Source organism: Netta rufina, assembly GCF_964035555.1.
Source record: "Netta rufina genome assembly, chromosome: 5".
In the NCBI taxonomy this organism is placed as follows: Eukaryota; Metazoa; Chordata; class Aves; order Anseriformes; family Anatidae; genus Netta; species Netta rufina.
The window spans coordinates 21,986,802-22,013,401 of NC_140128.1; the positions used below are offsets into that span (position 1 = coordinate 21,986,802).

A 26,600-nucleotide genomic window follows, 5' to 3' on the forward strand; every position below is an offset into this window, starting at 1 on the left:
TTTCTTATCCAACTATCCTTATCTCTGAGCAGAAAAAATAAACTAAAATAAACTGAGTGATTCTAAATCTATATATGTCTAGTTTTTAGGAAGTTTTAATTTCTGTTATGCATTGGAGTCCTGTTAAGTTTCATTTTTAAACCAGATATTAAGGTGGAGATCAGAGATCAAATCTTTGTCTTGTATGAACTGCCATAACTCTGCTGACTGTGGTGGAACTCTGAAAACTTAGATTTTTTGGCATTGATTGCCAAAAGGGAACATTAAAAAGAACATAATCTCCTGTCTCTTAGCCCAGTGAAGTTCTAGACAGAGCAATTACTTGCGATGGTTTAAGAAATGTTTGAAGTGGAATAATGTATATCGGCATATTATATTTGTTTTTTAAGTTGTGAATGTCAGCAGTTCTCATAGCAAAAGACTGGGTTAAGAGTACCTGTGGGAATTCAGTGGGATATATTATTTTGAAGGCATTCCAAATGGAAGTGTGTAGCAAGGGAGTGTCTGCTTTGCATAGTTGCATGGTATTATTGATCATGTAGTTGATGTTTGCTTATGCTGTGACAGGGGTGGTGCTAGGCGACAGTTCCCGTTACGTGAAACCCTGTTGCTTGAAACAGCAGGATCTTGCCTTTGCTAATAGTTCAAGCCCTTTTGAACTTGGAACTCAAAATGATTGGTAAATCATTTGCCTCTTTCTGAAAGCCGAACCTTGCCTCTGTGAGTTGCAATGGCTTCTTGTTCTCATTTCCAGCTGTGCTGACTGACAGATCTGCTCCTGAGCCCAGAACAAGGAACACTAGCCATTAATAGCCGAGTCATTAACAGACTTGATGAAATAGACTTGTCAAAACTGTTGTAGTTTCAGTGTCTGTGTTTTGGTGATACTAGGAATGCTTAAATTGATGATGACAAGTTAGTCTGAGACTTAATAGCATAACAATATGAATAATAAATATATAATGATAGCATATAATATAATGATATAATAAAATATTATTTATATTATATTATATATTTATGTAATGATAAAACATAATTTATTATATCATTATAATATATTATATTGTTATAATATATTATTATAATATATTATTAGATATATTAATGTAAAATAGTATACTATAATGTAATATAATAATGTAATATAATAATATAATATAATATAATGTATTAATGTAATAAGATATTAATATAATATAATAATAGCATAACAATTAAGAACATAATATTGTAAAGCTCTCTGCAGAGTAGTTGGTCTTTCAGGATAACGGTAATAATTGTATCCCAAAATATTTGGAGCCCATTCTTTTTTTTAGTACACAGTTTTAAGTACTGCCTGAAAATTACCTTCATAACATCAGTGTTCTGTCAAAGTGAGAGAATAACCTGACATTACAGAAGCTTTCTTTTGTTAATAAGAAAGTCTCCATTTAATATGAAACATGTACATATCTGTACATGTTTAAAAATATGTACATGTACATATCTGTACATGTAAAAAGCCCTCTTTGTCAGCAGGGCTTTTATTTTTTCAGTGAATAACACAGGCATATTCTGAAAGTTAAAACTTTGTTAGTGGTTATATGAAAGTGTTTCTAGACATGTAATTTCAAAAAGTTACAAATGGAAAAACGACAGAAGAAGCTTAAAAGAATGTAATTCATATATTACTAGTTCTGCTGTTTCATACTCTGAAAAGATAAGTTTCTAAGTTTAACCATAGAAAGTTGACTATGCCATATTGAAGCCATGTGGCAGAACAATAAATATGAATTATCTATATACATATTAAGGATTTGTGTAACTTGCTAGTTAACATAGTTCTTCTAAAGCAAGTTCTAAACAAACACCAGTTTCTACTAGTATGACTAGTTTCACACAATAGTGCTCTGAAATAGCATCATTTCATGTGGCAAGAAAACAGAATGCTCTCTGCAGAGGCTGATGAGAATACATAAATCTGAAGCCTAGAAAAATACTATTTTTACCTTTAAATTTAAAACCCCAAATGCTTTCATTTCTTTAAACACAGTAGAACATTGCCAAAGGTTCAAATGAAGAAAAAAATATGTTGGTGTGTTTTCTTCTCATTTCTATATTCTGCAGTACTTGCCAAATTTAAATCTTTCTTAGAATAATATAAATATCCTCCCTGCCTTTCATTTTTGAGAAATTTATTATTTCAGTATAAAATGATATGTTAAAAGTTCTGGTTATTCAGTCAGGACAGTTAAAACGTAGAGCGAGAATCGTATTCATCGCTGCTCATCTTTACCATTGGTATCTTCTCATAATGCAAGAAGTATCCCAGAACTTTCCCCAGTTACCTTTTCAACTTTCAAAAGACATTAAATTAAATATATATAATTAAATTAAATATATGTATGTAATACCGTATGTGTGTTTATAATGACCACTGCAACAACTTCAAGTTTGGCACTTTGGGATGTTTCTTTACTTTGGATTTTGTCTCCCTACAATTGCATTTACAGTACTGCTGTTAAAAATGTGGTATTTATTTAGTATCACCTTTATCGCTAATATGAACTAAAAAAAAAAGGTATAATAAAAGTCATTTCTAAATTACTTTTTTTTGCCTTTGGTGTAGAAACAGTTTTTTATTACAAGAGCATTGGCCATGATAACGCATTAATTAATTTGCAGAGAGACCAGAAGGTTTGGTTACAGCTTTAATGAAAAGGATATAAATGATTTCTTTGTGAGGGGATTAAAAAAAAAAGAGTTGAGTACAATAAAAATGGAGTTAAGGGAGAATAAGACTCCATGACAAAACACTTTCCATCCACTTAACAGCTTCAGATGGAACTCAATTTAGGACACAGGAAGAGAGCCAAATGATGAAATCCCTAAGGCAAAACTGCTTGTGGAAGGTTTTAAATTCAAATCAGATTCTACAGAGGTATTGGTATTTGCATTTGACAGAAAGTAGCGGTTTAATTATTAAAGGTAGAGTAAAATATTTTAAACGCATTATCTAAATTATTAAGCTAAATTGAAGTTAATGCTTTTTCTTTTTCATTTTGTTTTTATTGCACTGGTCATACTATTTGAAAAAACACCCAGTAAATCCATATAAAGTTTCTCTCCAATCTTCCGATATAACAAACTTCCTTTACTCAGAATAGGATTTAAATACTTGCATAGATTTAGATAAGTATTCAAGGAAATAGGTATAAACATGTATATATATACTTAGATAATATATATAGATTATATATATAATATATAGATAGATATAGATTATATATCTAATATATATATAGATAGATTATATATATATATACTTAGATTCCTTGCTAGATTGAGTCTTGCACTATTTTTATTTTAAACATAATTCCTGTTTTAATAGTGCTTTGATTGTTGTATGTATGTTTTTAGAAATAAAAAGTTCGCATCTCTGAAAACCACATATATGTTATAAAAATTCATTCATTTTCTTTTTTTGTTTGTTTGTTTGTTTTTTTACTCCCTTGAGGAGAAATACATACTCTATGACTGTCTTGTTTGAGCCTCTTTTTATTTTTATGTTAAGTGCAAATTTAAACTAGAGAAACAAGGTGAAGGAACTACACTTTGCAGTTGTGTTGGAACTAAATGGGGCGTTTTGTTCTAGTTTTGGCGCTTATCTTTGAGAAAACTCACAGGTTTTCTGTGCTCATTTTATTATGTGAAAAAATTGAGAAGTTGATCACTGTATTATTCCTAAAGCTGTAAGTGGGTATGCTGTGAAAAGGCTAGAACAGAAAGCCTTGAACAGAAAGGTGTGGGGTTCCAAACTTGCTGTGAAGGAAACAGGTACAGAGTGATGTGCTTTCAGGGGTCCATATTGCTGAAGGTGGTATGTTATATCGCACTGTATGAGTGGAGTTCCCAAACTGCAGAAGACCATGTCTTCATGTATATATCACAGTCACAGACCAGGCAAGAGGAGAAAAGAGGAAGGTGTGAACTACCAATACCCAAAATGACTCCTGGGTAGCATCTAAGGGAACAAGATATGACAGAAAATACCAGTCAGATGCTATATGAGTCTATATGAGACAATGAGGAGAATTCAAGCTCCTAACCTATGAGCCGAATAGTGCAAATGCTAGTGCTGTGTTTTCTTTGCAGAAAGATTAGAGCAGGTCTGTGAACTGAAAAATTTCCCTTGCTCCTCTTCTCTAGTGCAGCTTTTCATAGAATCATAGAATGGCTCGGGTTGGAAAGTAACTTAAAGAAATCTAACTCCAACCCCCCTGCAGGGATGGAGTGGGCAGGGATGTCGCCCACTAGATGAAGGCCCCATCCAGCCTGGCTGTGAACACCTCCAGGTTCAATCTACAACTTCTCTTGGCAACCTGAGAAGTTGTAGGTTCAGTATGATTTTAATCTATAATTCGATCTCATCCAACTGCTGGACAGTAGCAGAGCTGCCATTCATGTGTAGTAGACCATGCATAGACCATAGAGATGCACATTGCTTGACTATGTGCCACCTTTTTCTTCTAGTAGCTGCATGCTAGTGACCTAGAAGACCACAGAAATTAATCATTCTTGAACTACACACCCTACTGGGGATCTGTTGTCCTAGTTCCTATGATATATCTTAGATATGAAATTAAATAGGAAAGTTCATATGCCAGTACTTTGCTTTGATGTGTACAGATAAAGAACAAATTTATATTTTTATATTTTATGTAATATTAGTATATTAATTATATACTAAATATATAGTATATATATACTATATAATATATAGTATATATAAATACTATATATACTATATATATACTATATAGTATCATGTATATACTATATAATGTATACTATATATAAACTATATATGTATATATAAACTTTAAAACTACTATATATCTACATAACTACATAACTATCTTACATGTTATGTTATATGTTATATATTATATATCGTGTATTATATATTATATATTATATGTTTTATATATTATAATTTTAAAGTTTGAGTGCTTGATCATCCAATGTATGATTCCTCTTTGATTCAGTCAGAATTGTAAGAAGATCATCTGTCTGTATACACACAAAAGACAGTTGACTTGAAGTAAACAAAGTAAAATCACAAGAATTCTGATAAACATCTAAAATGCCTTCTGATTACTATGTGTTTTCTGGTATTCCAAGGACAGTATTGCCATTACAACACTTGTTTAAGTGTTGCATTAACAGTGAACTTCACAGCTTTAGTCTGGAAAAAAATAGAAAAATAACAAACAAGTGTCCTTATGTGATTGGAAGCCTTTGAGGGTGGAAAAAAACTCCTGGCCTAACACTGCTAAATTTTACATTTTTTTTCTGTTTCCTTTAGTTTGTTGGCTGTTTTATTCAGGCTTCATGTCATCTAATTTTAGCAGTAATCTTTTTAATAGTCATCCATACTCTATTGACTGGTGAAGAACAGCCCTCCCCAGAGACTTGGAGTGGATGAATACCTTTTCTCCTTTTTCTATCTATTGAAATCCTATCCTTAGTTCCCTTTCACTTAGTCCCTTTTACTCCTTGTTCTCTATGAATTCTTTAGAATTGGACTGTTTTTCTATCTGTGTTGCTGCGTACATTTGTGTATCTTTTTATATCTTTGGTTAGGTTTTAGGTGTTATCCAATTAGTAACAGATAATGTAAACAACGACCTTGTATTAAGAAAGACATCCATTATTCAAGTTAAAGAACATAATTCATACAGCTGCAGCAAGTTATTAGCTTTGTTCTGAATTTACGTAAAATAAGATCATAAAGGTTTGTTGTATATTTTTAAAGGCCATTTTATTTTCCAGTGTTTTGTGTAGTGTGATGAAAAGTCAATTCTTTTATGTTCAAAAAACAGTATATTTACCTATGTATAATATACCTATTAAAAAATTCAAAGTATATTACCTACTTTTACAGCTTGCTCTGCATGAGCAACAAGGAAAGGCATAACAATAGTGACCAAAAGGTATTTTAGTTACATTACTAATTTTACCATGTTTTGGAATAATCTCGTTGTTTCAGCTTCTGCTACATTTGAAGACTTTCAAATCCGGCCCCATGCTCTTTTTGTTCATTCTTATCGAGCACCAGCCTTTTGTGACCATTGCGGAGAAATGCTGTGGGGACTTGTGCGTCAGGGACTCAAATGTGAAGGTAAGGTGCAGTGAAGTAGGCTTTTCAGACTCAGGAAGGGAGTCTTCCATTCCATTTATGAATGTTGTTTCTGGTGCTACTTTTAAAGTTGCTTGGTATCAAAAGAATTATACAGTTGGTAGAGACATTAAGAACAAACTGTCGTAATAATAAACTAACTGATTAAGGAACTGATCTTTTTGAATCCTCTGAGGTCTCCTAGATAGTGATCATGTGGACATGTGAAAAAAAAAAAAGTGTATAAATATTTCATATTTATAGTGTATAAATATTTTTAAGGAAAGGTTATCTGTATTTTATTTAGAATAGAATAGTCCAGTTGGAAGGGACCTTAAAAGATCATCTAGTCCAGCTGCCTGATCACTTCAGGGCTAACTAAAAGTTAAAGTCTATTAATGAGGGCATTGTCCAAATGCCTCTTGAACACAAACAGGCATGGGGCATCAACTACCTGTCAGGGAAATCTTGTTCCACAAAAAGTGTTCCACACCTTCACCACAAAGTATGTTTTTCTAATGTCCACTCTGAATGTGACACAGCATTATGCTATTCCCTTGGGTCCTGTCATCGGTTACTAGGGAGAAGAGACCGGCACCTCCCTCCCCACTTCCCGTTCAAGAGAACTCTCCTGACTTCTCAATGAGTCTGAGCCTATTTCCTAATTCTATATCACATGAATTCAGTTCATTAAAGTGAAATTACTATCAGTCCATATGAAGTTGTAATAGCTGTCTTTTCTCATTTAACCAGAACTATTTGACCCCTGCCAGACTGTGTATGCAATGGAATATACTATGTCCAGTGAAAGACTTCCTTACTTCCCAAATAGTTGTCACAGAACTTTCCTGCTCTTTCAGAACATTGATTTTTGAAAAATGAAAGAAACAACATTGATTATAGATAAAAGCTTTCCAGAGCTTGTAACTTTCTCTCTCTAAAAATTTGTAAAATATAGGAACTAAACAAGCAGAGTAAAGGAAAAACGTTCAGTCAAAATTAATGTGTCATTTGTATTTACTAAATAATAATAAAAAGTGTTCTTTTCTCTTTCCAGTAATAAACTGTAATCAAATAGTTGTAAACTTCTCTTTACAGGATGTGGCCTAAATTACCATAAGAGATGTGCATTTAAAATTCCTAACAACTGCAGTGGCGTACGGAAAAGGCGCCTGTCAAATGTTTCCTTAACAGGACTCAGCTCTGTTCGTACAGTTTCTGCAGAACCTTCACCCAGTATGCCGGATGAAGTCCTTCTGGTATGCAATTCCTTAGCTATGGAGGGCACAGATGTTGCTATTAAGCAATGACATTTAGTGCTATAGGATCTGTTTTTGCTTGTTGTAGACTACAGAGGAGGGGGTAGTATGCAAATTATAAAGCTATGCTGTGGGAAAAGGCATCTTGACGTAAAAGGGAGGTCACCAGCTTAAGGTATGTGAGATTGAGGTATGTGTCACTTCTGATACTCCCAGTAGTCTCTTACCTTTGTGAAGAATTAGGTTATGTTGAAGGTCTGAAACTGCCACCTATAGTGAAGAGAGAAGCTGTATCTTGGAGGATATTTTCCCTGGAACTAGGAGTTAAATTTCTTCTGCAGCAGATGATTGTGTCCAGTAATTCATGATATAGGGAAGAAGGGGCCTCAAAATACTGAGCCAAATACCACTGCATCAAACACAGTATTTTTAACAGTCAAGGCTATAGTTAATTCACTTCAGCCTGTATGTTTAACGTATTTCTTAGTGTTCAGAAGAAAGAAAAATCTTCTTTATTTCCCTAAACAAGTCTTTGTGGTGAATGTAGTATATATGGAATGTGTGTACTTATCTGTGCATATGTGTGTAGATGTAGATGTACAAGATACACACCTGCACACATACATATACAGCATATTTGTGTATACATTAATACAGTACTTTTCTGTCATGAAAACAAGACATCTGAGAACTAAATGCAACGACTGAAATAAGTTAGAATATGTATTTTTAATCTTTGCAATATTTGTTCTTTTTAACATTAATGGTCATAATATACTGTAATAGTTAAGAATTTACACTGTGTGTAAATGACTCCACTCCTAAGTGAAAGTTTTGAAAACTTTAAGGTTTGAAAGAGAGGAAAGAATTTATAAGCACACACAACAATTATCGTGTTTTCCTCTCAATTAGAATATTAAACTTATTAAACTTGACATACTTAAAGGACACTATTGCAAATGATGCAGACCTGGTGTTATATGCAGTGCCATCTATGAGCCATAATTATGTACTTATGCTGCTGATTATCATTAGCCTAAAGCTACTTGGAAATTATGGTTAACATTATGAATCTGTATTTTTAATTGAAAAGCTGCATAAATGAGTAAGGTGCTTAAGTTCTGCAAAAACTGCAGCACCAGATCTTTATAGATTATTTGTAATTCTCAGTAGGTTGTTTCAAAATGCTGACTTATTCAGACCAATACAGATGAAATTTAGAGGAAGGCTGACCCTAATTCTGAATTGTGTCTGGAATTTGGTTTTAAAATGCTGTATGGGTTAGAGTTCTAGTATATGCTCTGTATGTGCACTGAATTCAGTTACAAGATATCAAAAAAAAATTAAGTTTGAAAATGCTTTTAATTATGTGGCTCTCTTGTTTGCTAATACACTCTTAAATGAAATACCTGTTTTGCAAAGCTTTAAATCTGTTTAAAGGTTTAAATCTGTTGAAAATATTAAAATTAAAATAAATACATTGTGTCATACGTACCGAAGACTACTTCTCTAGGACCTTGTAATCCTCAGAGTACCCAAGCTGATGATTCAGAACATCACACATGCATGTGTGCGAGCACGTGCACGCACACATGCATGCACAAAGAAAATATATTTAAAGGAAGTAGCAGGGATGGGCATAAGCCTAGGGAAATGAAATAGATATCTTTCCAATTTCACTTTTATTTCAGGAAGTCACAGTATCATTCACCAGATTTTCAGATGATCTCACATACTACTACATGTCTTTTGTTTTGTTTTCGTTTCTTTTTTTTTGCATTGAATATGTTCAAATTCCCCCTCCCCCCCTTTTTTTCTTCTGAATGTGCATAAGCTTTGTCAGTTTTCCTATATCAGATCTGTCCTTTGGACTACATTCTTCTGCAGTACTCATGAGATAAGTTTTATGGCTGTTTATAATGTGGTATCAATCAAAGCATGCACTTTGGAATGTGTTTCATTCTTCTACAGTCTGTGTGAATATACTGAGACATCATCCTCATTCACAAAATTTATCATTCATTATTGTTATTAGTATTGGTATGGTACTTGAATCACTGATAGTAAAATATAGTCTCTGTTTGAGACCAGTGAATTCAGAGATCTGCTGGTTACTTTAACGGGATTAAAATAAATATTATTTTTACCCCTATTTACTATGTGGTGTGAGAGCAGTTGAGAGAGAATGAGCTTTTGGAGACCTTTCATAGGTGGAATTATTATCAGAGTCATGATTTGAGAATCTTTCTTTGTTGACAATGTATGAACCAGTAAGAAGCCAACTTTAGCTCATACTGTTAAATTTAGCTTGTAAGTCTGGCTGCTGGAAACATGCCACATAGGAACTTAAGAAGTTTAGCCCTAACTTACGAAATTGTGGCATTTGAAAAATCTTTCAGACATGGTAATGTGGAATCTTTCAAAGGGTACTTTAATTATCCTTTCCTAGGGAACCATCACATGCAGGCAGTTTCAGCTTGGGTATAGATATGTCTTCATTTGCCAATAAAGCATTTCATTTGAGCTGAAAATTAACTGAGGACTATAGTTAAATGCAGCTTTAAAAATCTACTTCCAAAGAATAAAGTCTGGGCAATAACCTTTTTTGATTCTTGACTTCATAGTGTACAACACTTCAAATGGAAATGTTAAAATTATGTAGGACTAGGAGAATGTTTTGTTACTCGTGTTTTTATCTATCATAGCTCAAATGCAATTCTTTTGCATTCCATTCTATAACACAGAATGAAAGTATAAAATAATAGCACATCCATGCTTGCTTCTAAAGTAACATTATTTTCTGTCTTTTTTTTCCCATATTTCTCTGTTCTTTTTTTTTTTTTTTTTTTTTAATTCTTCTTTCCAACTTCCTGTCTCAGTCTCCTGTCAGCCCTGGCTATGAGGTATGTACTAAATATACTCTACTCCCTACCATACTGTCAGGAGCATTCTTCATTGACTATCAGCATCAGTGTGAAATAATGCATGGAGTTATTCAGATTATGATGGCCTTATGTGATCTTCAGAACTAAAGAGCATTTTTTTTTTCTTTTGGAAAGAGTATGTCTGATAAAAAACTTTAAAGTTGGGATTCCAAAGTAAAGATCACGATTCTGCTTATATTAAACAGTATAATTAGCTAAAACACCCTGGCATTAAAATATTTTTATATGAAAGTGACATAATGGTTGGACTACAACCTTTCTTTACTGGTGGTAATACATGGGAAGAAAATTTTAATTTCACTTTCAGAACACTGGGAATTTGCTGGAATAATGTAGAAAATAGACCTTTTAAGCTAAACAAACCTGACCTTTAAGTGTTCAACAGCAAACTTCTAATACCATAATGCAGGGTGGTAGCTTTTTTTCAGAATATAGTTGCATTTGAAAAAACGGTCAAAGATTCTGTATTTCCCTGGAAATAATATTAAAAAACAAACAAAACAAATAAACAAAAAAAAGTGTACAGCTAAGTTACAGCTATAAATACACATAGTATGAAGTCTACCTTAATGAGAGAACAATATTTTGATTTTTTTAATGCATACTTCATGTCAAAATTTGTCCTCTTTGGCTTTTGCTATTGATTTCCCAAAGAAGCTCTTTAAATGTAGTAAGTTTCAAAAGAGTTTGGAACTATGAAATTTTGGCATCTTTCCCATGTGACATATATTTGAGATACAGCTGTAGAAGAGCTATAAAGCTGAGTGAAAATGTTTTCTTTTTTAGAATTACTACCTAGTTAATCTGAGGAATAGTTTGTTGCAATGAAATGTAGATTATCATGGCCAAATATTTTATCTTTTTAAAAGAAATTACTGTATTTTTTTTCTCAAACACGAGTATTTTTATTCTAGTGTGCCTAAGTATTATAGTGTGCCCTGGAAGTGCTGTTCCACAAAATACTCAAAACAATACCAACACATATAGAACAGAGTTTTACTAATATATAAAAATTTTATTTTATGTGCTATCTAAAAAGTTATCCATCAATCCATATGGTGTTAGATCATCCTCAAATAACAGTAATTAAAAGTAGTAAAGAAAAAACATAAAGATATTATTTGGGAAAGAAAAAAAAAAGAAAAATGTTTTTCTTTTTACAAAAGGAAAAAATATGTTAACCTTCTGTGTTTTTACTTTAAAGTACATTTATATGACACAACAGCATTCTATGTCTATGTTATTTATGTTTCCATTATTTTGGTAAGCTTTATTCATCCTTCTAGAAGTGATGAATTTTGATGTTGAGGTAATTTGGTAGATATATTGGCCGTGATTTCTCAGAAAAAGCCTAGCTGAGTTTTGTATTTAAAATAGGAATGTTGTGTCTTATGGGGCACAGTTAAGCGGATTATTACAGAGTTACTTATTGCTTTTTAATGGAAAATCAGGAATTTTTTTTTGCACAATAGTTTACTTCATTTTAGTTAAAAAGACTATTTGTGTATCACTGACAGAATACAAAGCACCAGGTGTTGCCTTCCTGTATAGATTTATTATAAGCAGAGGTGGCTTGAGAATGCTGATCTGTATACAGAAGAGTGATTTTGAAGAAGTAGGACAGTAGGGTCTATGGGAGGGAATTGTCTTCAGTTATAGATAGGCATTTTCTCTTTCTTCCCTTGTTCTCAGCTCCTAACACAGCTGTCTTTTTCTCTTGCTCCTTTAAAATAAGGAATCCAGTGAGTCAAAAATTCCCACTTTACAAAGCCTTCCTTTTCCACACTCAGGTAGAAGATGTCTCCTTTTGTCAGTTCCAGTCCTTATAACTCCCCCACCAACTCACTGGACTGGAAAAAAGGAGCCCTTGAGGGATGGGTTAAAGAAGGCCTGGAGTGTTGCAGCTGAGAGCAGCTTTGTGCCTTAAGCCAGCTATAATTAGTAGGAGTCCTTCTCTGATGGATAGAGTGGAGTTCATTAGATAGAAGATCCTCAGGGGCAAAATTAGTATTTCCTCTTGAAGAAAGACACTCAAGTTAACTCTGAATTAATACCACTCACAGTTATTTCTATTCTTGTCAACCCAGGTTATTCTGCAGTGATGTACTATCATGGTTTAACCTGCAGACAGCTAACCACCACACAGCTGTTTGCTCACTCCCTTTGCAGTGGGATGGGGAGAAAATTGAAAGGAAAAGTGCAAGAACGTGTTGGTTGAGATAAGGACAGTTTAATAAGAATGAGGGAAAGAAAAAGGAAGGAAAGCATGCAACAACAATAATAAAAAGAATATACAAAACAAGTGGTACACCATGCAATTGCTCACTTCCAGCCAAACGTGTGCAGCCACTCCCTGCGCAGCAGCAGCCCCCCTGGCCAACTTCCCCGGTTTATTGTTCCACATGAGGCCCTAAGGTATGGGACATCCCTGTGGCTGATCCCAGTCTGTCAGCTGTCCTTCTTCTGTCCCCTCCCAGCTCCTGGTGCACCCCCAGCCTCCCCGCTGGCAGGGCAGTACTGATGAGAGGCTGGAAAGTGTCTGCAACAACTAAACAATCATAGGTTGTCAGCATTATTCTCATCCTAAACCCAAAACACAGCACCATACCAGCTAACATGAAGAAAATTAGCTCTATCCCAGCCAAAACCAGGACATGTACACTGCACGTTTCTGTCAGTCCTATAGTAATGTAAATTAGTATATTATTCTATAATTTCAGTGTGCTTATTTGTTTAATAAAAGTCCCTATGTTATTTTGGGGAATGCTCCTGTAAGGTGTGTTGTTTTTTTTTTTTTTAATGTACAAAATCTAGATTAATTTTAAATTAATAAAAGTGCAAAATATAGCCTGCAAAATAAATAATGTTTACATTGATTTATTGCCGTATTCACCACACTGTTCTAAGTTCGTGCGCTGGACAGAATTGAGAATCTCAATGAATCTGACAATGAAATATAAATATTTAAAAAGGAATTTTGTACAACTATGTAAACTAAAATAATGTATTAAATGTAAAAAATAACCCAACAAAAGCTATTAAAAAAGTAGCTCCCTTTTATTTTAAAGAATTGTGTGTCTATGAAATTCAAAGTCCAGTTGAACCCTGAATTAAAACGTAGGATGCAGAAAGTAAATTTGGAATGACCTACCATTCCTACACTGCTGTGCCATGAAATAATGAATAAGGTCAGTGTTCTAGCTGCTATGCATTAAATACTCTAAGGCTGAATTTCTTGTCACTAATTCAGACTACATTAGAACTTTTTAAGGGCTAATTTGCCCAAATATGGTTGTTTTTGTAGTTCATGACAGCTAGATGAGATCTAAGTGAGGACTGAGCCAATTATTTTAAGTTAAAAGTTGTATATGTAGGGAAGTGTTATATATTGCATCATTTTTGCAGCTAGTATTTGCCATATTTTCAGAAAAATAGCTAGAAGCAAAAATAGTAAACAGCTTAAGTTATGCATTTCCTGAAATTTCATGTGTGCCATATGTTGGTGATGTTTTTGAATGCAACCTTTTGTGATCCACTGGAAAAGTTTTATGGGATTCTTCAGCTTGGAAGAGGTTAGAGGTTCAGGTTGTTCTTGTCCTCAGAGAACTACCACTTGTTCTTAAATCCCCTCTTTTGTTTTTAGGAAAGACATGCAGATCTTGGGACAGATCTGAACTTTTAAAGATTTAGTGAAGCTTTGTCCATCTCCCCCTCCTCCTGTGCTGGCAGCTCACCCACTGCTGGGAGCAGACCCAGCTGCTGAGTGCAGAGTGCTTTAAGCCTGAGGAATCTGAACAGGGTCCAGAACCTACCCTTGGGAGCTTGGGCTGATAGTTGTCAGCTTGTCAGACTTCATGTAAGTCTCCACAGCTTAAAGTGAGGACTTGTAAATGCTGTGGCAGTAGGAATTTGTGAGAAGCATATGGTATGCGTAAGCAAACATACACTCAAAGTTAGTTTTTCATAATTTCTAAGTACTAACACAAAGGTTCACACATATCTAAAATTATTAAAAAAAAAGGCAAAAAGGCAAACCCTGCAGCACACATTTTACTTTCCTAGCATCTCTGAACTATTCCACATGTTGGCACTGGATCTTCTGAAATGGTACAAGATCCTTATGCCCAAGTCTGAAAAGTTAGTATAGTCTGATAACTACTGCTGAAACCCAATAATCTTTTTTTTTGTTACTTCACAAAATAAGGCAGGTTACAAACCACTGTTTGCTGGTGTTGATGTCTGAGCAGGAGGAACAGGATACATAATAATTTCATCTGTGGGTACTTTAATATTAACAGTTTGTACTGAAGTCAGTTCTTTGATGTGTTTACACATTTAATGTTGAAGTGTTTTTCAGACCATAACTATCTAACTGTGATGCTTGTAGAATTAAATCATACACTTGAGTTAAAGAGAAGAGTGCAAGAAGCCTCAAAAGACAACACAGTTGATTGCATTCTAAGTGTGGTATTTCAGTATATTTAATTGAAGATTTGTTTCCTTGAATTTACTTAATTACAGTCACATAGTTTAATTTGTTAAAGTCAACATTTGCTTTGCAGCAAAAAACAGTTCCTGCGGTGACATAGACAGCACCTCATAAGACAGTAGTTTCCTGTGAAAAATTTATATACGAACATATTAAGTCTTTATCTTCTGCCTTCAATACAGGAAGGAAATGCATTTTTCAGCAAGTATACTTCAACACAGAAAATGAAACTTTGTGAGGCCACTTGTAATTTTTTTTGGTTTTGTTATAGTACACATCACTTTTCTCAGTTGTCCAGATATATAAATAAACTAGGCATTTTTTTTCTTTTCTTAAGGCAAACACATTATAGAAATACCTGTGTAGTTTTTGTTGACCATCTCAGTGTTATATACAGGGATAATGTCACCATGCTTTTTAGATACTGAGCCTGCAAAAAATTAGAATTTCTATGAGAATAGTTTTGAAAAATTTGTTTCAGGTGAAGTTTACTTATTCGAATGTCTTTCCATGAGCGTAATTTAAAAAGGTGATCAAATGTCAAAAATAGTTTTTTTGTTTGTTTGGTTTTTTTTAGTAGGACTGTTGAAACTTTTTAAAATAAGTCAGGAAAACAGCAGTCTCTTTTATGTTTAGGCTGCTCTGCACAGTTGGATTACAGGGCTGTTCCTTGTCTTTGCTCCCTATAGGCCAGTTCTGCAGTCAGCTTGATTGCTTCCCATTAGTCCCTTCAAAACTCCCCAACATTTCTGTGATTTCTGTGCCTGAGAGGGGTGCTAGAAGTGGTGCTAGAAGACAATTGGACTCACCCAGGTGGACAACAGTGGAATGCTTTGGCAGAAAACTGGTATTTATTCCAGTTTCTTAATTGGATTTTGCAACAGATTTGGACAAAGTAAAAAGACAGGCAGGCAGGATTTCCTGCTGAGTGCATTTTACTTTTAGGGTAGGAGATACGTGGAGAATTGTCTCCTTCCTGTGATGACATGATTCTGCACAATGACAGTGGGCTTCTGCCTACGGTAGGCAAATAGTTGTGTACTTAGTAGGTTTTAACAAAGCCCAGCAAATAAACCACGAGTACGTTCCAAAAATCTGAAGAAATAGAACAAGATTGAGGGGTGAGGCATCAGCTAATAAAAGTAAGGGATATGTAGAATGCCCCGTGTTGGTTGGGGAACAGCTTGGCACCTCTTATTTCTTGAAAAGGTTCTTCTTCCCCCCTCACCTCAGAGTAATCAGCAAGCACTGGATTCTATTTGATATTCTCATTATTTAAGGCATAATTAAATGTAAGTCTCTGGATATGATCAGTTTCAGTGGCTTGATTGGACATCCATAGAGTTAAATATCTGCATATGTTCCTTTGTGTTTGTTGTAACTTTGAAAATAATATTCTGATCTGTTAAAATTACCTTGCTAAGATGATTGTTAGAAGGACTGCCTAGTGTTTGGAGCAGTGCAGGCTGTTAGTTTCCATGGTGTAATCCAGTTAAGCAATCATTTCCTGGGAAGTTTCCAGAGTTGCTGAGTCAGTAGTCTGGCTGGCTACCAGGAAAAACTAATTTATCTTTCTAACAAACCAGGCACACCAGTTGAAAAAGAAGGTGCTCTGTTCAAGAGATTCTTGCTTTTTTGGTGAAAATGGTGTAGTTCCTGTTTTCTGTTCTTTCAGGGATTTTAACTTATGGCGTCTGCCTGATGCTGGGAGCGCTGTAACTTAAAATTAAGGCATATTGACAGGAGTTTTGGAAAGTAATGGGAGGAGAAGCTCACCATTGACAAATTGGAGGACACAGTTCTCCTCCTAACTGGTCAGTCACCCTGGGGTGTGGAGTGTCCCATGTGTTGACTGCCCCCCAGCTTCCATTCCCTTGCTGCTTATGTTGCCAGTGGTATGGCACTGCACTAAGACTGAAGTGGGATCAGTCTGTACCAAAACTGTCCTATTTGTCCTTACATACAAATATTGAGAGGATGGAGATCTTCTTGTGGGCTCTGTCCCATCCACACATTCTGAGGGCTGTCATTTGCAGGTGGTTTACACAAGCCAAGCGTTGTAGGTTGTGCTGTGCAGGTGGGCCCATTTCCTTCCTGTTGGGCTTCTTCCTCCCCCCTCCTTCCTCTCCCTCCCAAAGCCCTGTTCACGTTGCCTTCATATGACTTAATGCAATCTGCCTTGAAAGCATTAGGCAAATGATATTACTCACTGATCAATACTAAATAGTTTTAATCCTAAAATGAGTCTGGTTTTTTCATATGCACAGCTGCTTTACAGCAAAAGATCTAAAACTCTGAAAGTAAACACTTAATATCAAAACATGTACTTGTGTTTTTCCATTTTTATTTGTAGTAAAGAAAAGATATATGCTTTCTTATACTTGTTGCAAACTAACTTGTTTACAGTGATCACATGTATGTGGCTCATAGAATGTATTTTACATATTTCTCCTTGACTTGACAGGCCTGCATTTATACACTGAATAAGCATGTGATGTTGGCATTGTTATCAATTAGCAAGGAAGCTCTAATGTTCAATAAGTCTATTGCATATACTAGACAGGTAGTTCTGAAGCATAGCCAAAAGAAAAAGAATTGTCTTTTAAACTCTGTCTAGTTTTTGGAAGGAAGAAACTTCTTTCTTTCTTTATTTATTTCTATGACAAATACACTATGAAGGCAAGCCTAGAATTGCTCCTTAAGTTCTTCTACCATTAAAAGGACCTTCAAATTTCTCTTTACTTCAAGATTCTCAGACAGAAGCATAAAGAAATGTCTTTTTGTATGTTGGTGACCAGGAAATAATATTCAATCAGTCCCTTTAGATGCAGAATTTCCTATAGCTTTCCTATAGTTCTTAGTTTTAAAAACAGTTTTTCAAGTTAGGCCAATTAGCTTCAGCTAATACAACCTTTGAACAGTGGAGGCTCGACAGAGAATGACTCATTTCCTACCCTTCAGTTACAAGATTATTTGCATATGGCGGAAAGAAGATACTAAGTTTTAAATGATCAAGTTGCATCTTGTCACTTTTTTTTTTCTTTTCCATGTGGGTGTAGTCTGTTTCTCAAGGACAATTCTTGGGAGAAAGTAGTTTTCTGGGTCAGTTATTTTCTGGGGTAATTGCCATATTTACATCTAAATGAATTTAGCAGAGAAAATAAGATAACTCATTTCTTTCAGGAATTACATTGATTCCATTCCTTCGACACAATGTGTCTCCCTTCATACATATCTATATAGTGCCATCTAAATACCTGTTCTGATCTATTGTGCATGGTTTGAATGTGGTAAGGTTAGTGATAACAAACATTATAAATAAAGGTGATGGAAAATACTAACCTGCTTTCTATCAAAAACCTGCATGCACATAGGTCAAGATAATAATTTTCTTAATGTTTGTACAAAAGTACATCCTTTCAAAGTTGGCTTTGATATAAAACAGAAAATAAGAGAGGGAAAGAAATGCCTCTTGCTTTTATCAGAACACAAAATGCTTTTCTGAGAATTTTTTAATGAATCTGTTTTCATTTTGATCAAAATCTGTTTTTAAATTAAAAATATAAATTAGAACTGTTTCATCCACATTGTGAAATGCATGGCACTAGTGTTAGCAAAAATATTGTTTGATACCGTTCCAATTTTTCAAAAGCAGTCTTAAAGAGAGGGGTATATTGCATGTTCTATTAGTGTTTAAAAGTAATTACATTGCTTTTTATGACAGATGACATACCATTTTTGAGGCACATGTGAGTATGATATTCTTTTAACAATTAATAAATCATGATTATTTGAAATATCCTTTTTATGTATTTCACAGCAAAAGACACCATCAGAATCATTCACTGGGAGAGAGAAGAGATCAAATTCACAGTCCTACATTGGACGACCTATTCAGCTTGACAAGATCTTACTTTCCAAGGTTAAAGTGCCTCACACTTTTGTCATTCACTCTTACACACGGCCAACAGTTTGCCAGTACTGTAAGAAGCTTCTCAAAGGGCTTTTTAGACAGGGTTTGCAGTGCAAAGGTAAGTAAACTCCCTTAAGGAACATAAAAGCTAAGCATAATAAAATTAGTAAGTTAGCATTTGAGTAGTTGCTATATAGCCATACTCAGGAATTTTTCACCAAACTGTCTAGGTGTAGGCAAATGAGCAATTATATTGGATTAAGCTGGGATCAGAATTGCAATAATTGTTCTACAGGAGCTGGCTGCATGCCTATTCATTGTCTATTCATTATTACCCTGTGGTATAGCTGAGGTAGCTCGCATCTTTGTCATTCAGGTGTGGATTGTCTTGGCACTTGGTGAGAGTGTGTTCACAGGCAGTGACAGCTGAATAGTTAATACATAGTACCGTATTCTCAATCTTCGTTGTTTTCAATCTGCAAGATTTTATGCTTGAATTGAAGAATGTGCATGAGTCTTAGCAACTCAAAGTTTAGAGGGAGTTCTAAGGGAAATTAAACAAGATGAGCTTATATGAGAACTTAAGAACATTTTTTTTAATGCATTCTTACCTACATGCTCTCGAGTCTCATGTAGCTATACCTTAGCAGGTGCCAAAGTGAATCAGGACATTTGGATTGTAGCCTAGACTACTGGCTCACCTTAACCAACGAGAGTGCCCGCAAATACAAAGCATTTTGTATACTACAGTGTTAAATATTGTTGATCAACAGATCCTTAAAATCACCTTCCCTCTATTAAAATAAGCAATAACTTTCATAAAATGAGTCAATATAGTTTGTGTTGCTTCCTTGAACACCCTGCAGAAGTTCAAAGTTAAATTCATTTCATTTAAGTGATTCTGATGTGATTTAACTCAAGCAAAATCTGTATAAAGGCATCACCTGTTTCAGTTTGTTTTGAATCTCAGTGACATAAGCAAATATTAACCTGATTTAAAAATGCATATATTTGCCAAGAGTTTGGCACTGTTGTACCTCAGTTGGTTTTTGAATCAATCTGAAGTTAAATAATTACAAGGATATAGACATCCCTAGTATATTTCTTCCTTCCTGACTTTGCTTTTCCAGCTGTGTTAATAAGTTACAGCTCTTAGTTTAAGTAAAATGTGTTCCATAAGCCAAAAGAAAATAGTTGAAATGACATCTAGTAAAGTGCCATTTACAGATGTGAAAAAAAGAAAAGTAGAGTAAAGTTAAAATATCTGGAAAATAAGGGAGGTATTAAAGGAACCCTCCACTTAAAGCTGTTTAGAATTTGCTTTGCAATGCAAACAAATATTTCTGGCTTATGATTGTTGCTTAGGATTCTGCTGCTTCAATTGTCAGCCTTCAGTCTTTGATACATAGTCAAACTTCTGAGCTGCAGTTGATATGCTGTAGCCTGATCTGCTTCTTGTATTGGAAAAGCAACTCTGGCTTTTGAGCCAAGTGCACAGGTCTCCAACTTGCTCCCTGAGATGAGCGTAGCATGCACTTGGTGCAGTGAAGGCCTCCGCCCATTGCTGTGAGTGCTGCTTTCCTTTTCCCACAGGGAAGCTGCTGGCATGTTTATGCTGTTGGTTCCACTGGCAAATGGCATGCAGCCAGGCTAGTGCTCTCTGGACGCATTAAGTTAACTTTATGTTAGTGAAATAATAAGGCTTGACATTTATAGGTTGGATAGCAGGAAAAAATTGTAATAGTGGCACCGAAAATGAGAAATAATTTTGCTGTATTCTTTTTTTTTTTTTTTTTTTTTCTTGCAAGACTGTCGGTTCAACTGTCACAAGCGCTGTGCTCCTAAAGTGCCAAATAACTGCCTGGGGGAAGTTGCCATTAATGGAGGTAAGTCACCTTAAGAATTATTTCTGTCATTGTTTAAGCCACCAGCAAAATAAAAGAGAAGTGTAAAACTGACGTGTACAAAGACATGTTTTTCCATTGCTTGGGAGTGGCCTTTCCTCTGCGACATTTCTATTGTATATTGAAGATGAAGTATGAGAGGAACCCTATTAATGTTTCATACATCATCAACTTGGAGCATGTATCTTCAAAATATATAGCACTGAAAGGCAGGTTCAGCTGTGCCACAGAGGTGGCTTCAGCAGCAAAATGTCTGGGTGATCATGGCCTGCAGAATGCCAAAGTAAACCAAAAAAAAGGAACGTGCATTAGACATTGGCATTTACCTGGCAGATACAAACACATTGTGTTTTTTTTTAATCTGGGAAGGGAAAAAATGTTTGTTTTAGGATAATGTTCCTGAGAAGGAAATGCATACTTGGAGGAACTGGGAAGGCCCTCCATGATAAAAATCCACTGCTTGCTGTTGGGGTAAAGCCTTTATCAGTTGCTAGAAATGAAAACTTGATTATCTGCTGAATTTCCAATACATGTGCTGTCAGTTTTGTGTCAAGTATAGGAATGTATGGCTAGGTTTGACAGACGGTACTGGAGAAAAAAAAAGGTGGTTGTAGGTGAGCTGTTGATTGCCTTGGAAATGTCACTTTTCTATGTGATAAGGGAATTAGAAGTGTGGTAAACTGTTCAGTGTCTAATTCATATTACCACATATTGTCAGCCTAAACTGCTTCTAAGGTTAATGAAATATTGCTTTATTAGATATAATTTTTCAAACTTTAAATCAGTTATCTATTTTATTGAAAATATATAAAGAATTTACAAAATTAGGAGTGATAATTAATGTTTTTTTGTAGTGCGTGACAATATTATTACAAAGTTTTTCTGTTTAATGACAATTAGCATAGGCAAAAACATTTTAGATGCCAAGTATCCCATCTTGAAACATGATAAGGTGCGTAATTTTCTGAAAGGTTGGTATGGCACTCATACAGCATGTTTTACACCATTTATATCTGTCCATACGTAACTGTTTCTTCAGGAGTGCAAGTGCAAGTTTATGGAAGGATGTAGACTGACTTTCAAATCCAAGAACTAAAAATATACCAAGATATGTTAAATTCATTGATGACAGTATGGACCATAGAAATCTTAAGAAGGTTAAAAAAATCATTTTAATACATTTTCCAACCCAATCTCTATTTTTTGACTTTGCAAATAATTGTATGCACAGAGATTTTCAGTCAAAGAAAGTCACTAAGTCTGTTTATAAATGATAAAATTTCTACTGCATACATTTGAGGTGCAGTCTGAGAGCAGTGCAAAACAGGATTGATCAACAGTGTTAAGATGGAAAGGCAAGACTTATTTCTGGACAGCCAAACTAAATGAACAAGATTTACAATTGTTTCTGTTTCAGTCCTTAGTGAAACAGAAAAAAGCTGCCTACCTTTCATCTCAGGCAGCTGTACTTTATCCCTCCAACACACCCTCTTTACCCTCTCCCTGTCTGCCCCACAAGTAACATGCTGCTTTTGTTTTCTTGTCTCCTACCTATGAATCTGATGACGGTCTGATGAAAAGTAGTGGTTTCTTTGAGGAAGAGCTGAGTGAGGAAAGCTTGTTCAAAGCCACTTGGGGTGAGAACACTTACTCCAAGCAGTATTTTAGAAAGTGTTAAGCTTTCTTTTGTGCAGTTCTGCAGAATTAGTATTTAGGCCCTTGGAACTCTACATCTAAAAATTTATATAATTTGGCTTTTCCTAATCAAATGATGTATCTAATATGGTATCCATGGTGCTATAGTGTAACTTGTAATTGTGTGTATAAATGACTGATATGGGGTCATCAGGATTGTTAGAGGCAGTTTCATCCTGGTATCTCATTTCTGTTTTTTCAGAAATTTGGTTCACATTAATTTCCATCTTAATAAATAAAATAAAGTAACTGTCACTCTGTCCATCTGCTGTGTGATGCATCTTCCCCAAAATAGTAAGTGAAGGAAGAGCTGAAGCAATAAAATTCCAAGTATGGTCTCATTAATTAACATTAAACACTAAATGTGGGAGGTTATTTTTAACTGACTGTGGGTTTTTTAAAAGTAGAGATAAAAACCATGCTGTAGGATTAGCAAAAAGAGAGCCCAGAACTGTAAAGTGTCATTCATGACTGGACGACTGTTTCAGCTAGAAATGAAGTCTAATGTGTCTTAGTCACACATTAGTAACTTATATCTAAACATGTTCAGACTAAAATGTTTTAGTCATGCACTTCCAATTCTAGTGAAATACCATCAGTTCAAAACACTTTTCTGCTAACCATTTCACTGTTCTTTTTCTTTTGGGGCATCCTCAATATGGTCTATCAAGAAACCTTCCTCCACAGAATTAGGTGAAGGTTTGTCAGTGAAAGCATTTCGTGTTTTCCATGTGATTTCATGTTACTTTGAACTGAGTGGGTCCTGAAACACTGTAAGCATCCCAGAAAAAATAATGCTTTGTTTCCTGTCTGACAGGACTGATGATTTTGACTTTTTAACTTTTTTATGTTTTTAACAGAAAGTTGTATTTCTGAAAATACTCCAGTTTGATGTGTTTCCATTTTTCTGCAGCGATTTTCTAAACTGCTGGTTAAAGACCATGCTTTGCCAGTACACACTGAGTAGAGAGAGGCCCAGGCAATGGAGTTCCGAAGAGAACCTGATTTTTCTGGAAGCTTGAGAAGTGTTAGATTGTTGCAGTTGGAATATTGTATGTTTTTAGATATTAATTTCAGATATAATATTCCAGATCTCCTTAGTCCTGGGGCTGAGTCTGACGTGGTCATGGAAGAAGGGAGTGACGACAATGACAGTGAAAGAAACAGCAGTTTTATAGATGACATGGAAGAATCTATGGCTCATGATTCTGAGATATCAATGACAGGATGCCATAGTGACAATGGAGAAATGCAGGATCCTGATCCAGATCATGATGAGTCTAGCAGGATGATCAGGTGAACCTTCCATCTTCTTCTGTATTTATTTATAAATAAATATATATTTGAGTCTAGGACTATATAGGACTATAGGATTAATATATGTATTTGAGTCTAGGACTCAAAGGGAAATCTAAATGGACCCTGTTCTTCCTCCTTCAACAATGAGAGAGCTAGTGATATGTGATGGATCTGAAATTACAATGACATTACTTTTCTGAATATATGCGTTAGGATTTTAAAAAGAACTTAAACATTATTGTTGAGTTGAAGTAGTAACTGAAAAGATGTTAGATTTAGAGCTTAGTGATATGGTTTATGGGAAGACTTATTAGTGTTAGGTCAGAGGTCATGATCTTGGAGGTCTCTTCCAACCTAGATGATTCTGTGATTCTGTGATACACAAGTGTTTGTTTCTCTTGTGAAAATTAAGTTGTGAAACTTTATTTGTACATGAGCAATAGAGAAAAAAATAAAATGTTTTTATTTTCCCCAACTAGAAGTGCAATACTTGGTCACTTAAATAAAATAAAATAATTAATAACCTTGTATAAGTGACTGTTATAATTGACTCTAAGTATATTGTTGGCATTTTTAGGTATCTTTAGAAAGAAGGAAAGTTTGGAAAGCTGGAACTTAAGTTTAACTTAACGTAGCTAAACTCATTTAGTTTAAAGCCCTTATCAACAGCACTGAACTGTTACTCCTACTGTCATATTCATCTGCATAGATACTATGTATATAGACAAATTGAATCACCTGAATATGTCTATGCTTATTTCTTGAAGTCAGTGTTACAGATAATTTTGAATTGTCTAAGTTATATTAAATGGACAACATTGAAGGTTCTCTGAAATATAGATACTGAATTATAAATAATTAAAAAATTGATGACCAAGGTACATTGTTTTCCTTACTTGAGGGGCATCCCTGTACTTCGAGTAATACTTTCCAAAAATTATTTGTAAGGGTAGTCTCCATGTCCATGGATTATTTTTAAGGGATCTGTAAAAGCCAAAAAGTAGACAAGAGTAGAGACAAGAATAGTTATACAGGGACTGCATTTCATTTGATCATTTTTAGGCAAAAAGGTATGTTAATTAGAGTCTTAATGAAACTTTAAGACAGGACACTTTGCATTTTGATTGGAAACTGATGATTCATAAAATGCTTCATATTTCCAGCATTCATTACAGTGAAGGGGGTCAATCTGCAAATATTCACAATCAGACGAGTTGTGGAAGCCTAAGATATTCTTCTCCTGGGGGGTTTCTGCCCTTTTTTTGCCGGAATTGTTGCACCAGTGGCTCTGCCAGCAGGGCCTGCATGTGCTCTCAGTGCTCTGCTTTCATGTAGGATGCAGCATCTCAGTTTGAATTTCTGCTGGAAATGACTAAGCATTTAAATTTAGGATTAAAGCAGATGATTGAAGCAGATGATCCATTTTGCTCTTGGAATGGTTAACTCCAACATCAAGAAAAGTGGGAAGATGGGCTTGGCTACTGCTTAAACCTCTCCAACTAGATATTCCACTATTTATCTGCTTTTACTATCAGGCATACTGTCAAGTTCCCATGCCTTCCTGAGTTACTGTGCTGAGCACTGGAAGTTTTCAGGGTGCATACCCAAGTGCAGGGCAGTGGGACTTTGCTTTATTCCTCAACAACAACATTGTTGTCTTAAACCTCTTTCTCTGAGAGGTTCCACCAGAGTCTCTACTATGCCCTGCCAGTGTATACACAGCTAGTCAGCTGACACATTTTCTACTCTAAACTGTCATAAGTCCACTGTGTTTGAACCCAAGAAAGATCACAGGGTGGTAATCTGATGGACAATGTTTACTTAGGTTATGATATATTCAAGATCAAGTGCAGGTCTGAATCATGCATAGCACAGACTTGAGCTATGTCTCCCACACCCTAGTTGAGGCCCTAGTCATTTGCCCATCATCTTAGCTCATCTTTCAGAATATTTTATGTGTGTTGTGTGTGTAAGCCTTCTTGTATTGTGGCATTACAAGTTTTTTTTCTTTGTAGTCTTGAGATAGTGGAATGACAAAAAAATTTGTCATGTCTGTTAGTGACTATAACGGTAAATGTGGTTATCATATATATATATATTCATTCTGAATTGGACAATTTTTTTCTCTCTTTGTCTAAAATTGTCTTCTTTTTAAAAAGCCTTTATTGATTTATTCTTAAGCCCTTCAACCAGCAACAACATTCCATTAATGCGAGTGGTACAATCTGTGAAGCACACAAAAAGGAGAAGTAGCACAGTAATGAAGGAGGGTTGGATGGTTCACTATACAAGCAAAGATACACTGGTAAGAAATGTTAAGGAAGGCCTGTCTTACACTACATACTATATGATAGTATTCAATCAGATCCTAACAATACTTTGATAATTTAAAGTCACTCACATAAGGCATTGTTACAGTATTTGTGATTCCTGAAGTCCTAATTCCCATAATTGAGGACTGGCAATGCTTGTAAGAAGCAGTCACTTTATCGTACCAGGAGACAGTTAAAACACAAAAAAGTATCTGCATCTGTCAGTTGCATTAATGTAGGCCATATGTAAAGACATTCTGAAGAAAGAACAAGATCTTAACACCGTAGAGGTTCTGGAAAGTATCTTTATCTTCCAACTGCAGTCTCCTAGATATCTTACTGTTATGTGAAATTAGGCTTTTGTAAAATAAACATATCATTAAAAAACAGTTATTTTATGCTAAAACAAGAGTCAAAGTGTTAATATGTAGCCTTCTAAGGTGAGACAGAGTGTTATGACTGATAAAAAAAAAAAGTTGAATTATTTTAGAAACACACCTGTAGCAAATTGTGTGTAGTGTAACCCAGACATTAAAGTGACATGTTAAGTTTTCAAAACTTGGATGACTTGAACATAGCTACATTATTATTAAAACAACAAAAGGTGTACCTATAAATCTT

General features: G+C 34.9%; 1 protein-coding gene across 2 annotated transcripts in view; it reads left to right on the top strand.

Moving 5' to 3' along the window:
- Positions 1 to 26,600, top strand: part of PRKD1 (protein kinase D1) — a 127,911-nt gene that overhangs the window by 82,007 nt on the left and 19,304 nt on the right. The window contains exons 3-9 of one of the 2 annotated variants that reach the window (XM_084287293.1): positions 6,035 to 6,166; positions 7,262 to 7,422; positions 10,302 to 10,325; positions 18,677 to 18,887; positions 20,578 to 20,655; positions 23,460 to 23,664; positions 25,849 to 25,972. In XM_084287293.1, the coding sequence (XP_084143419.1) occupies positions 6,035 to 6,166; positions 7,262 to 7,422; positions 10,302 to 10,325; positions 18,677 to 18,887; positions 20,578 to 20,655; positions 23,460 to 23,664; positions 25,849 to 25,972 (935 nt within the window). The remainder of the gene's footprint in view (positions 1 to 6,034; positions 6,167 to 7,261; positions 7,423 to 10,301; positions 10,326 to 18,676; positions 18,888 to 20,577; positions 20,656 to 23,459; positions 23,665 to 25,848; positions 25,973 to 26,600) is intronic. The other variant, XM_084287292.1, reaches the window with a different exon arrangement.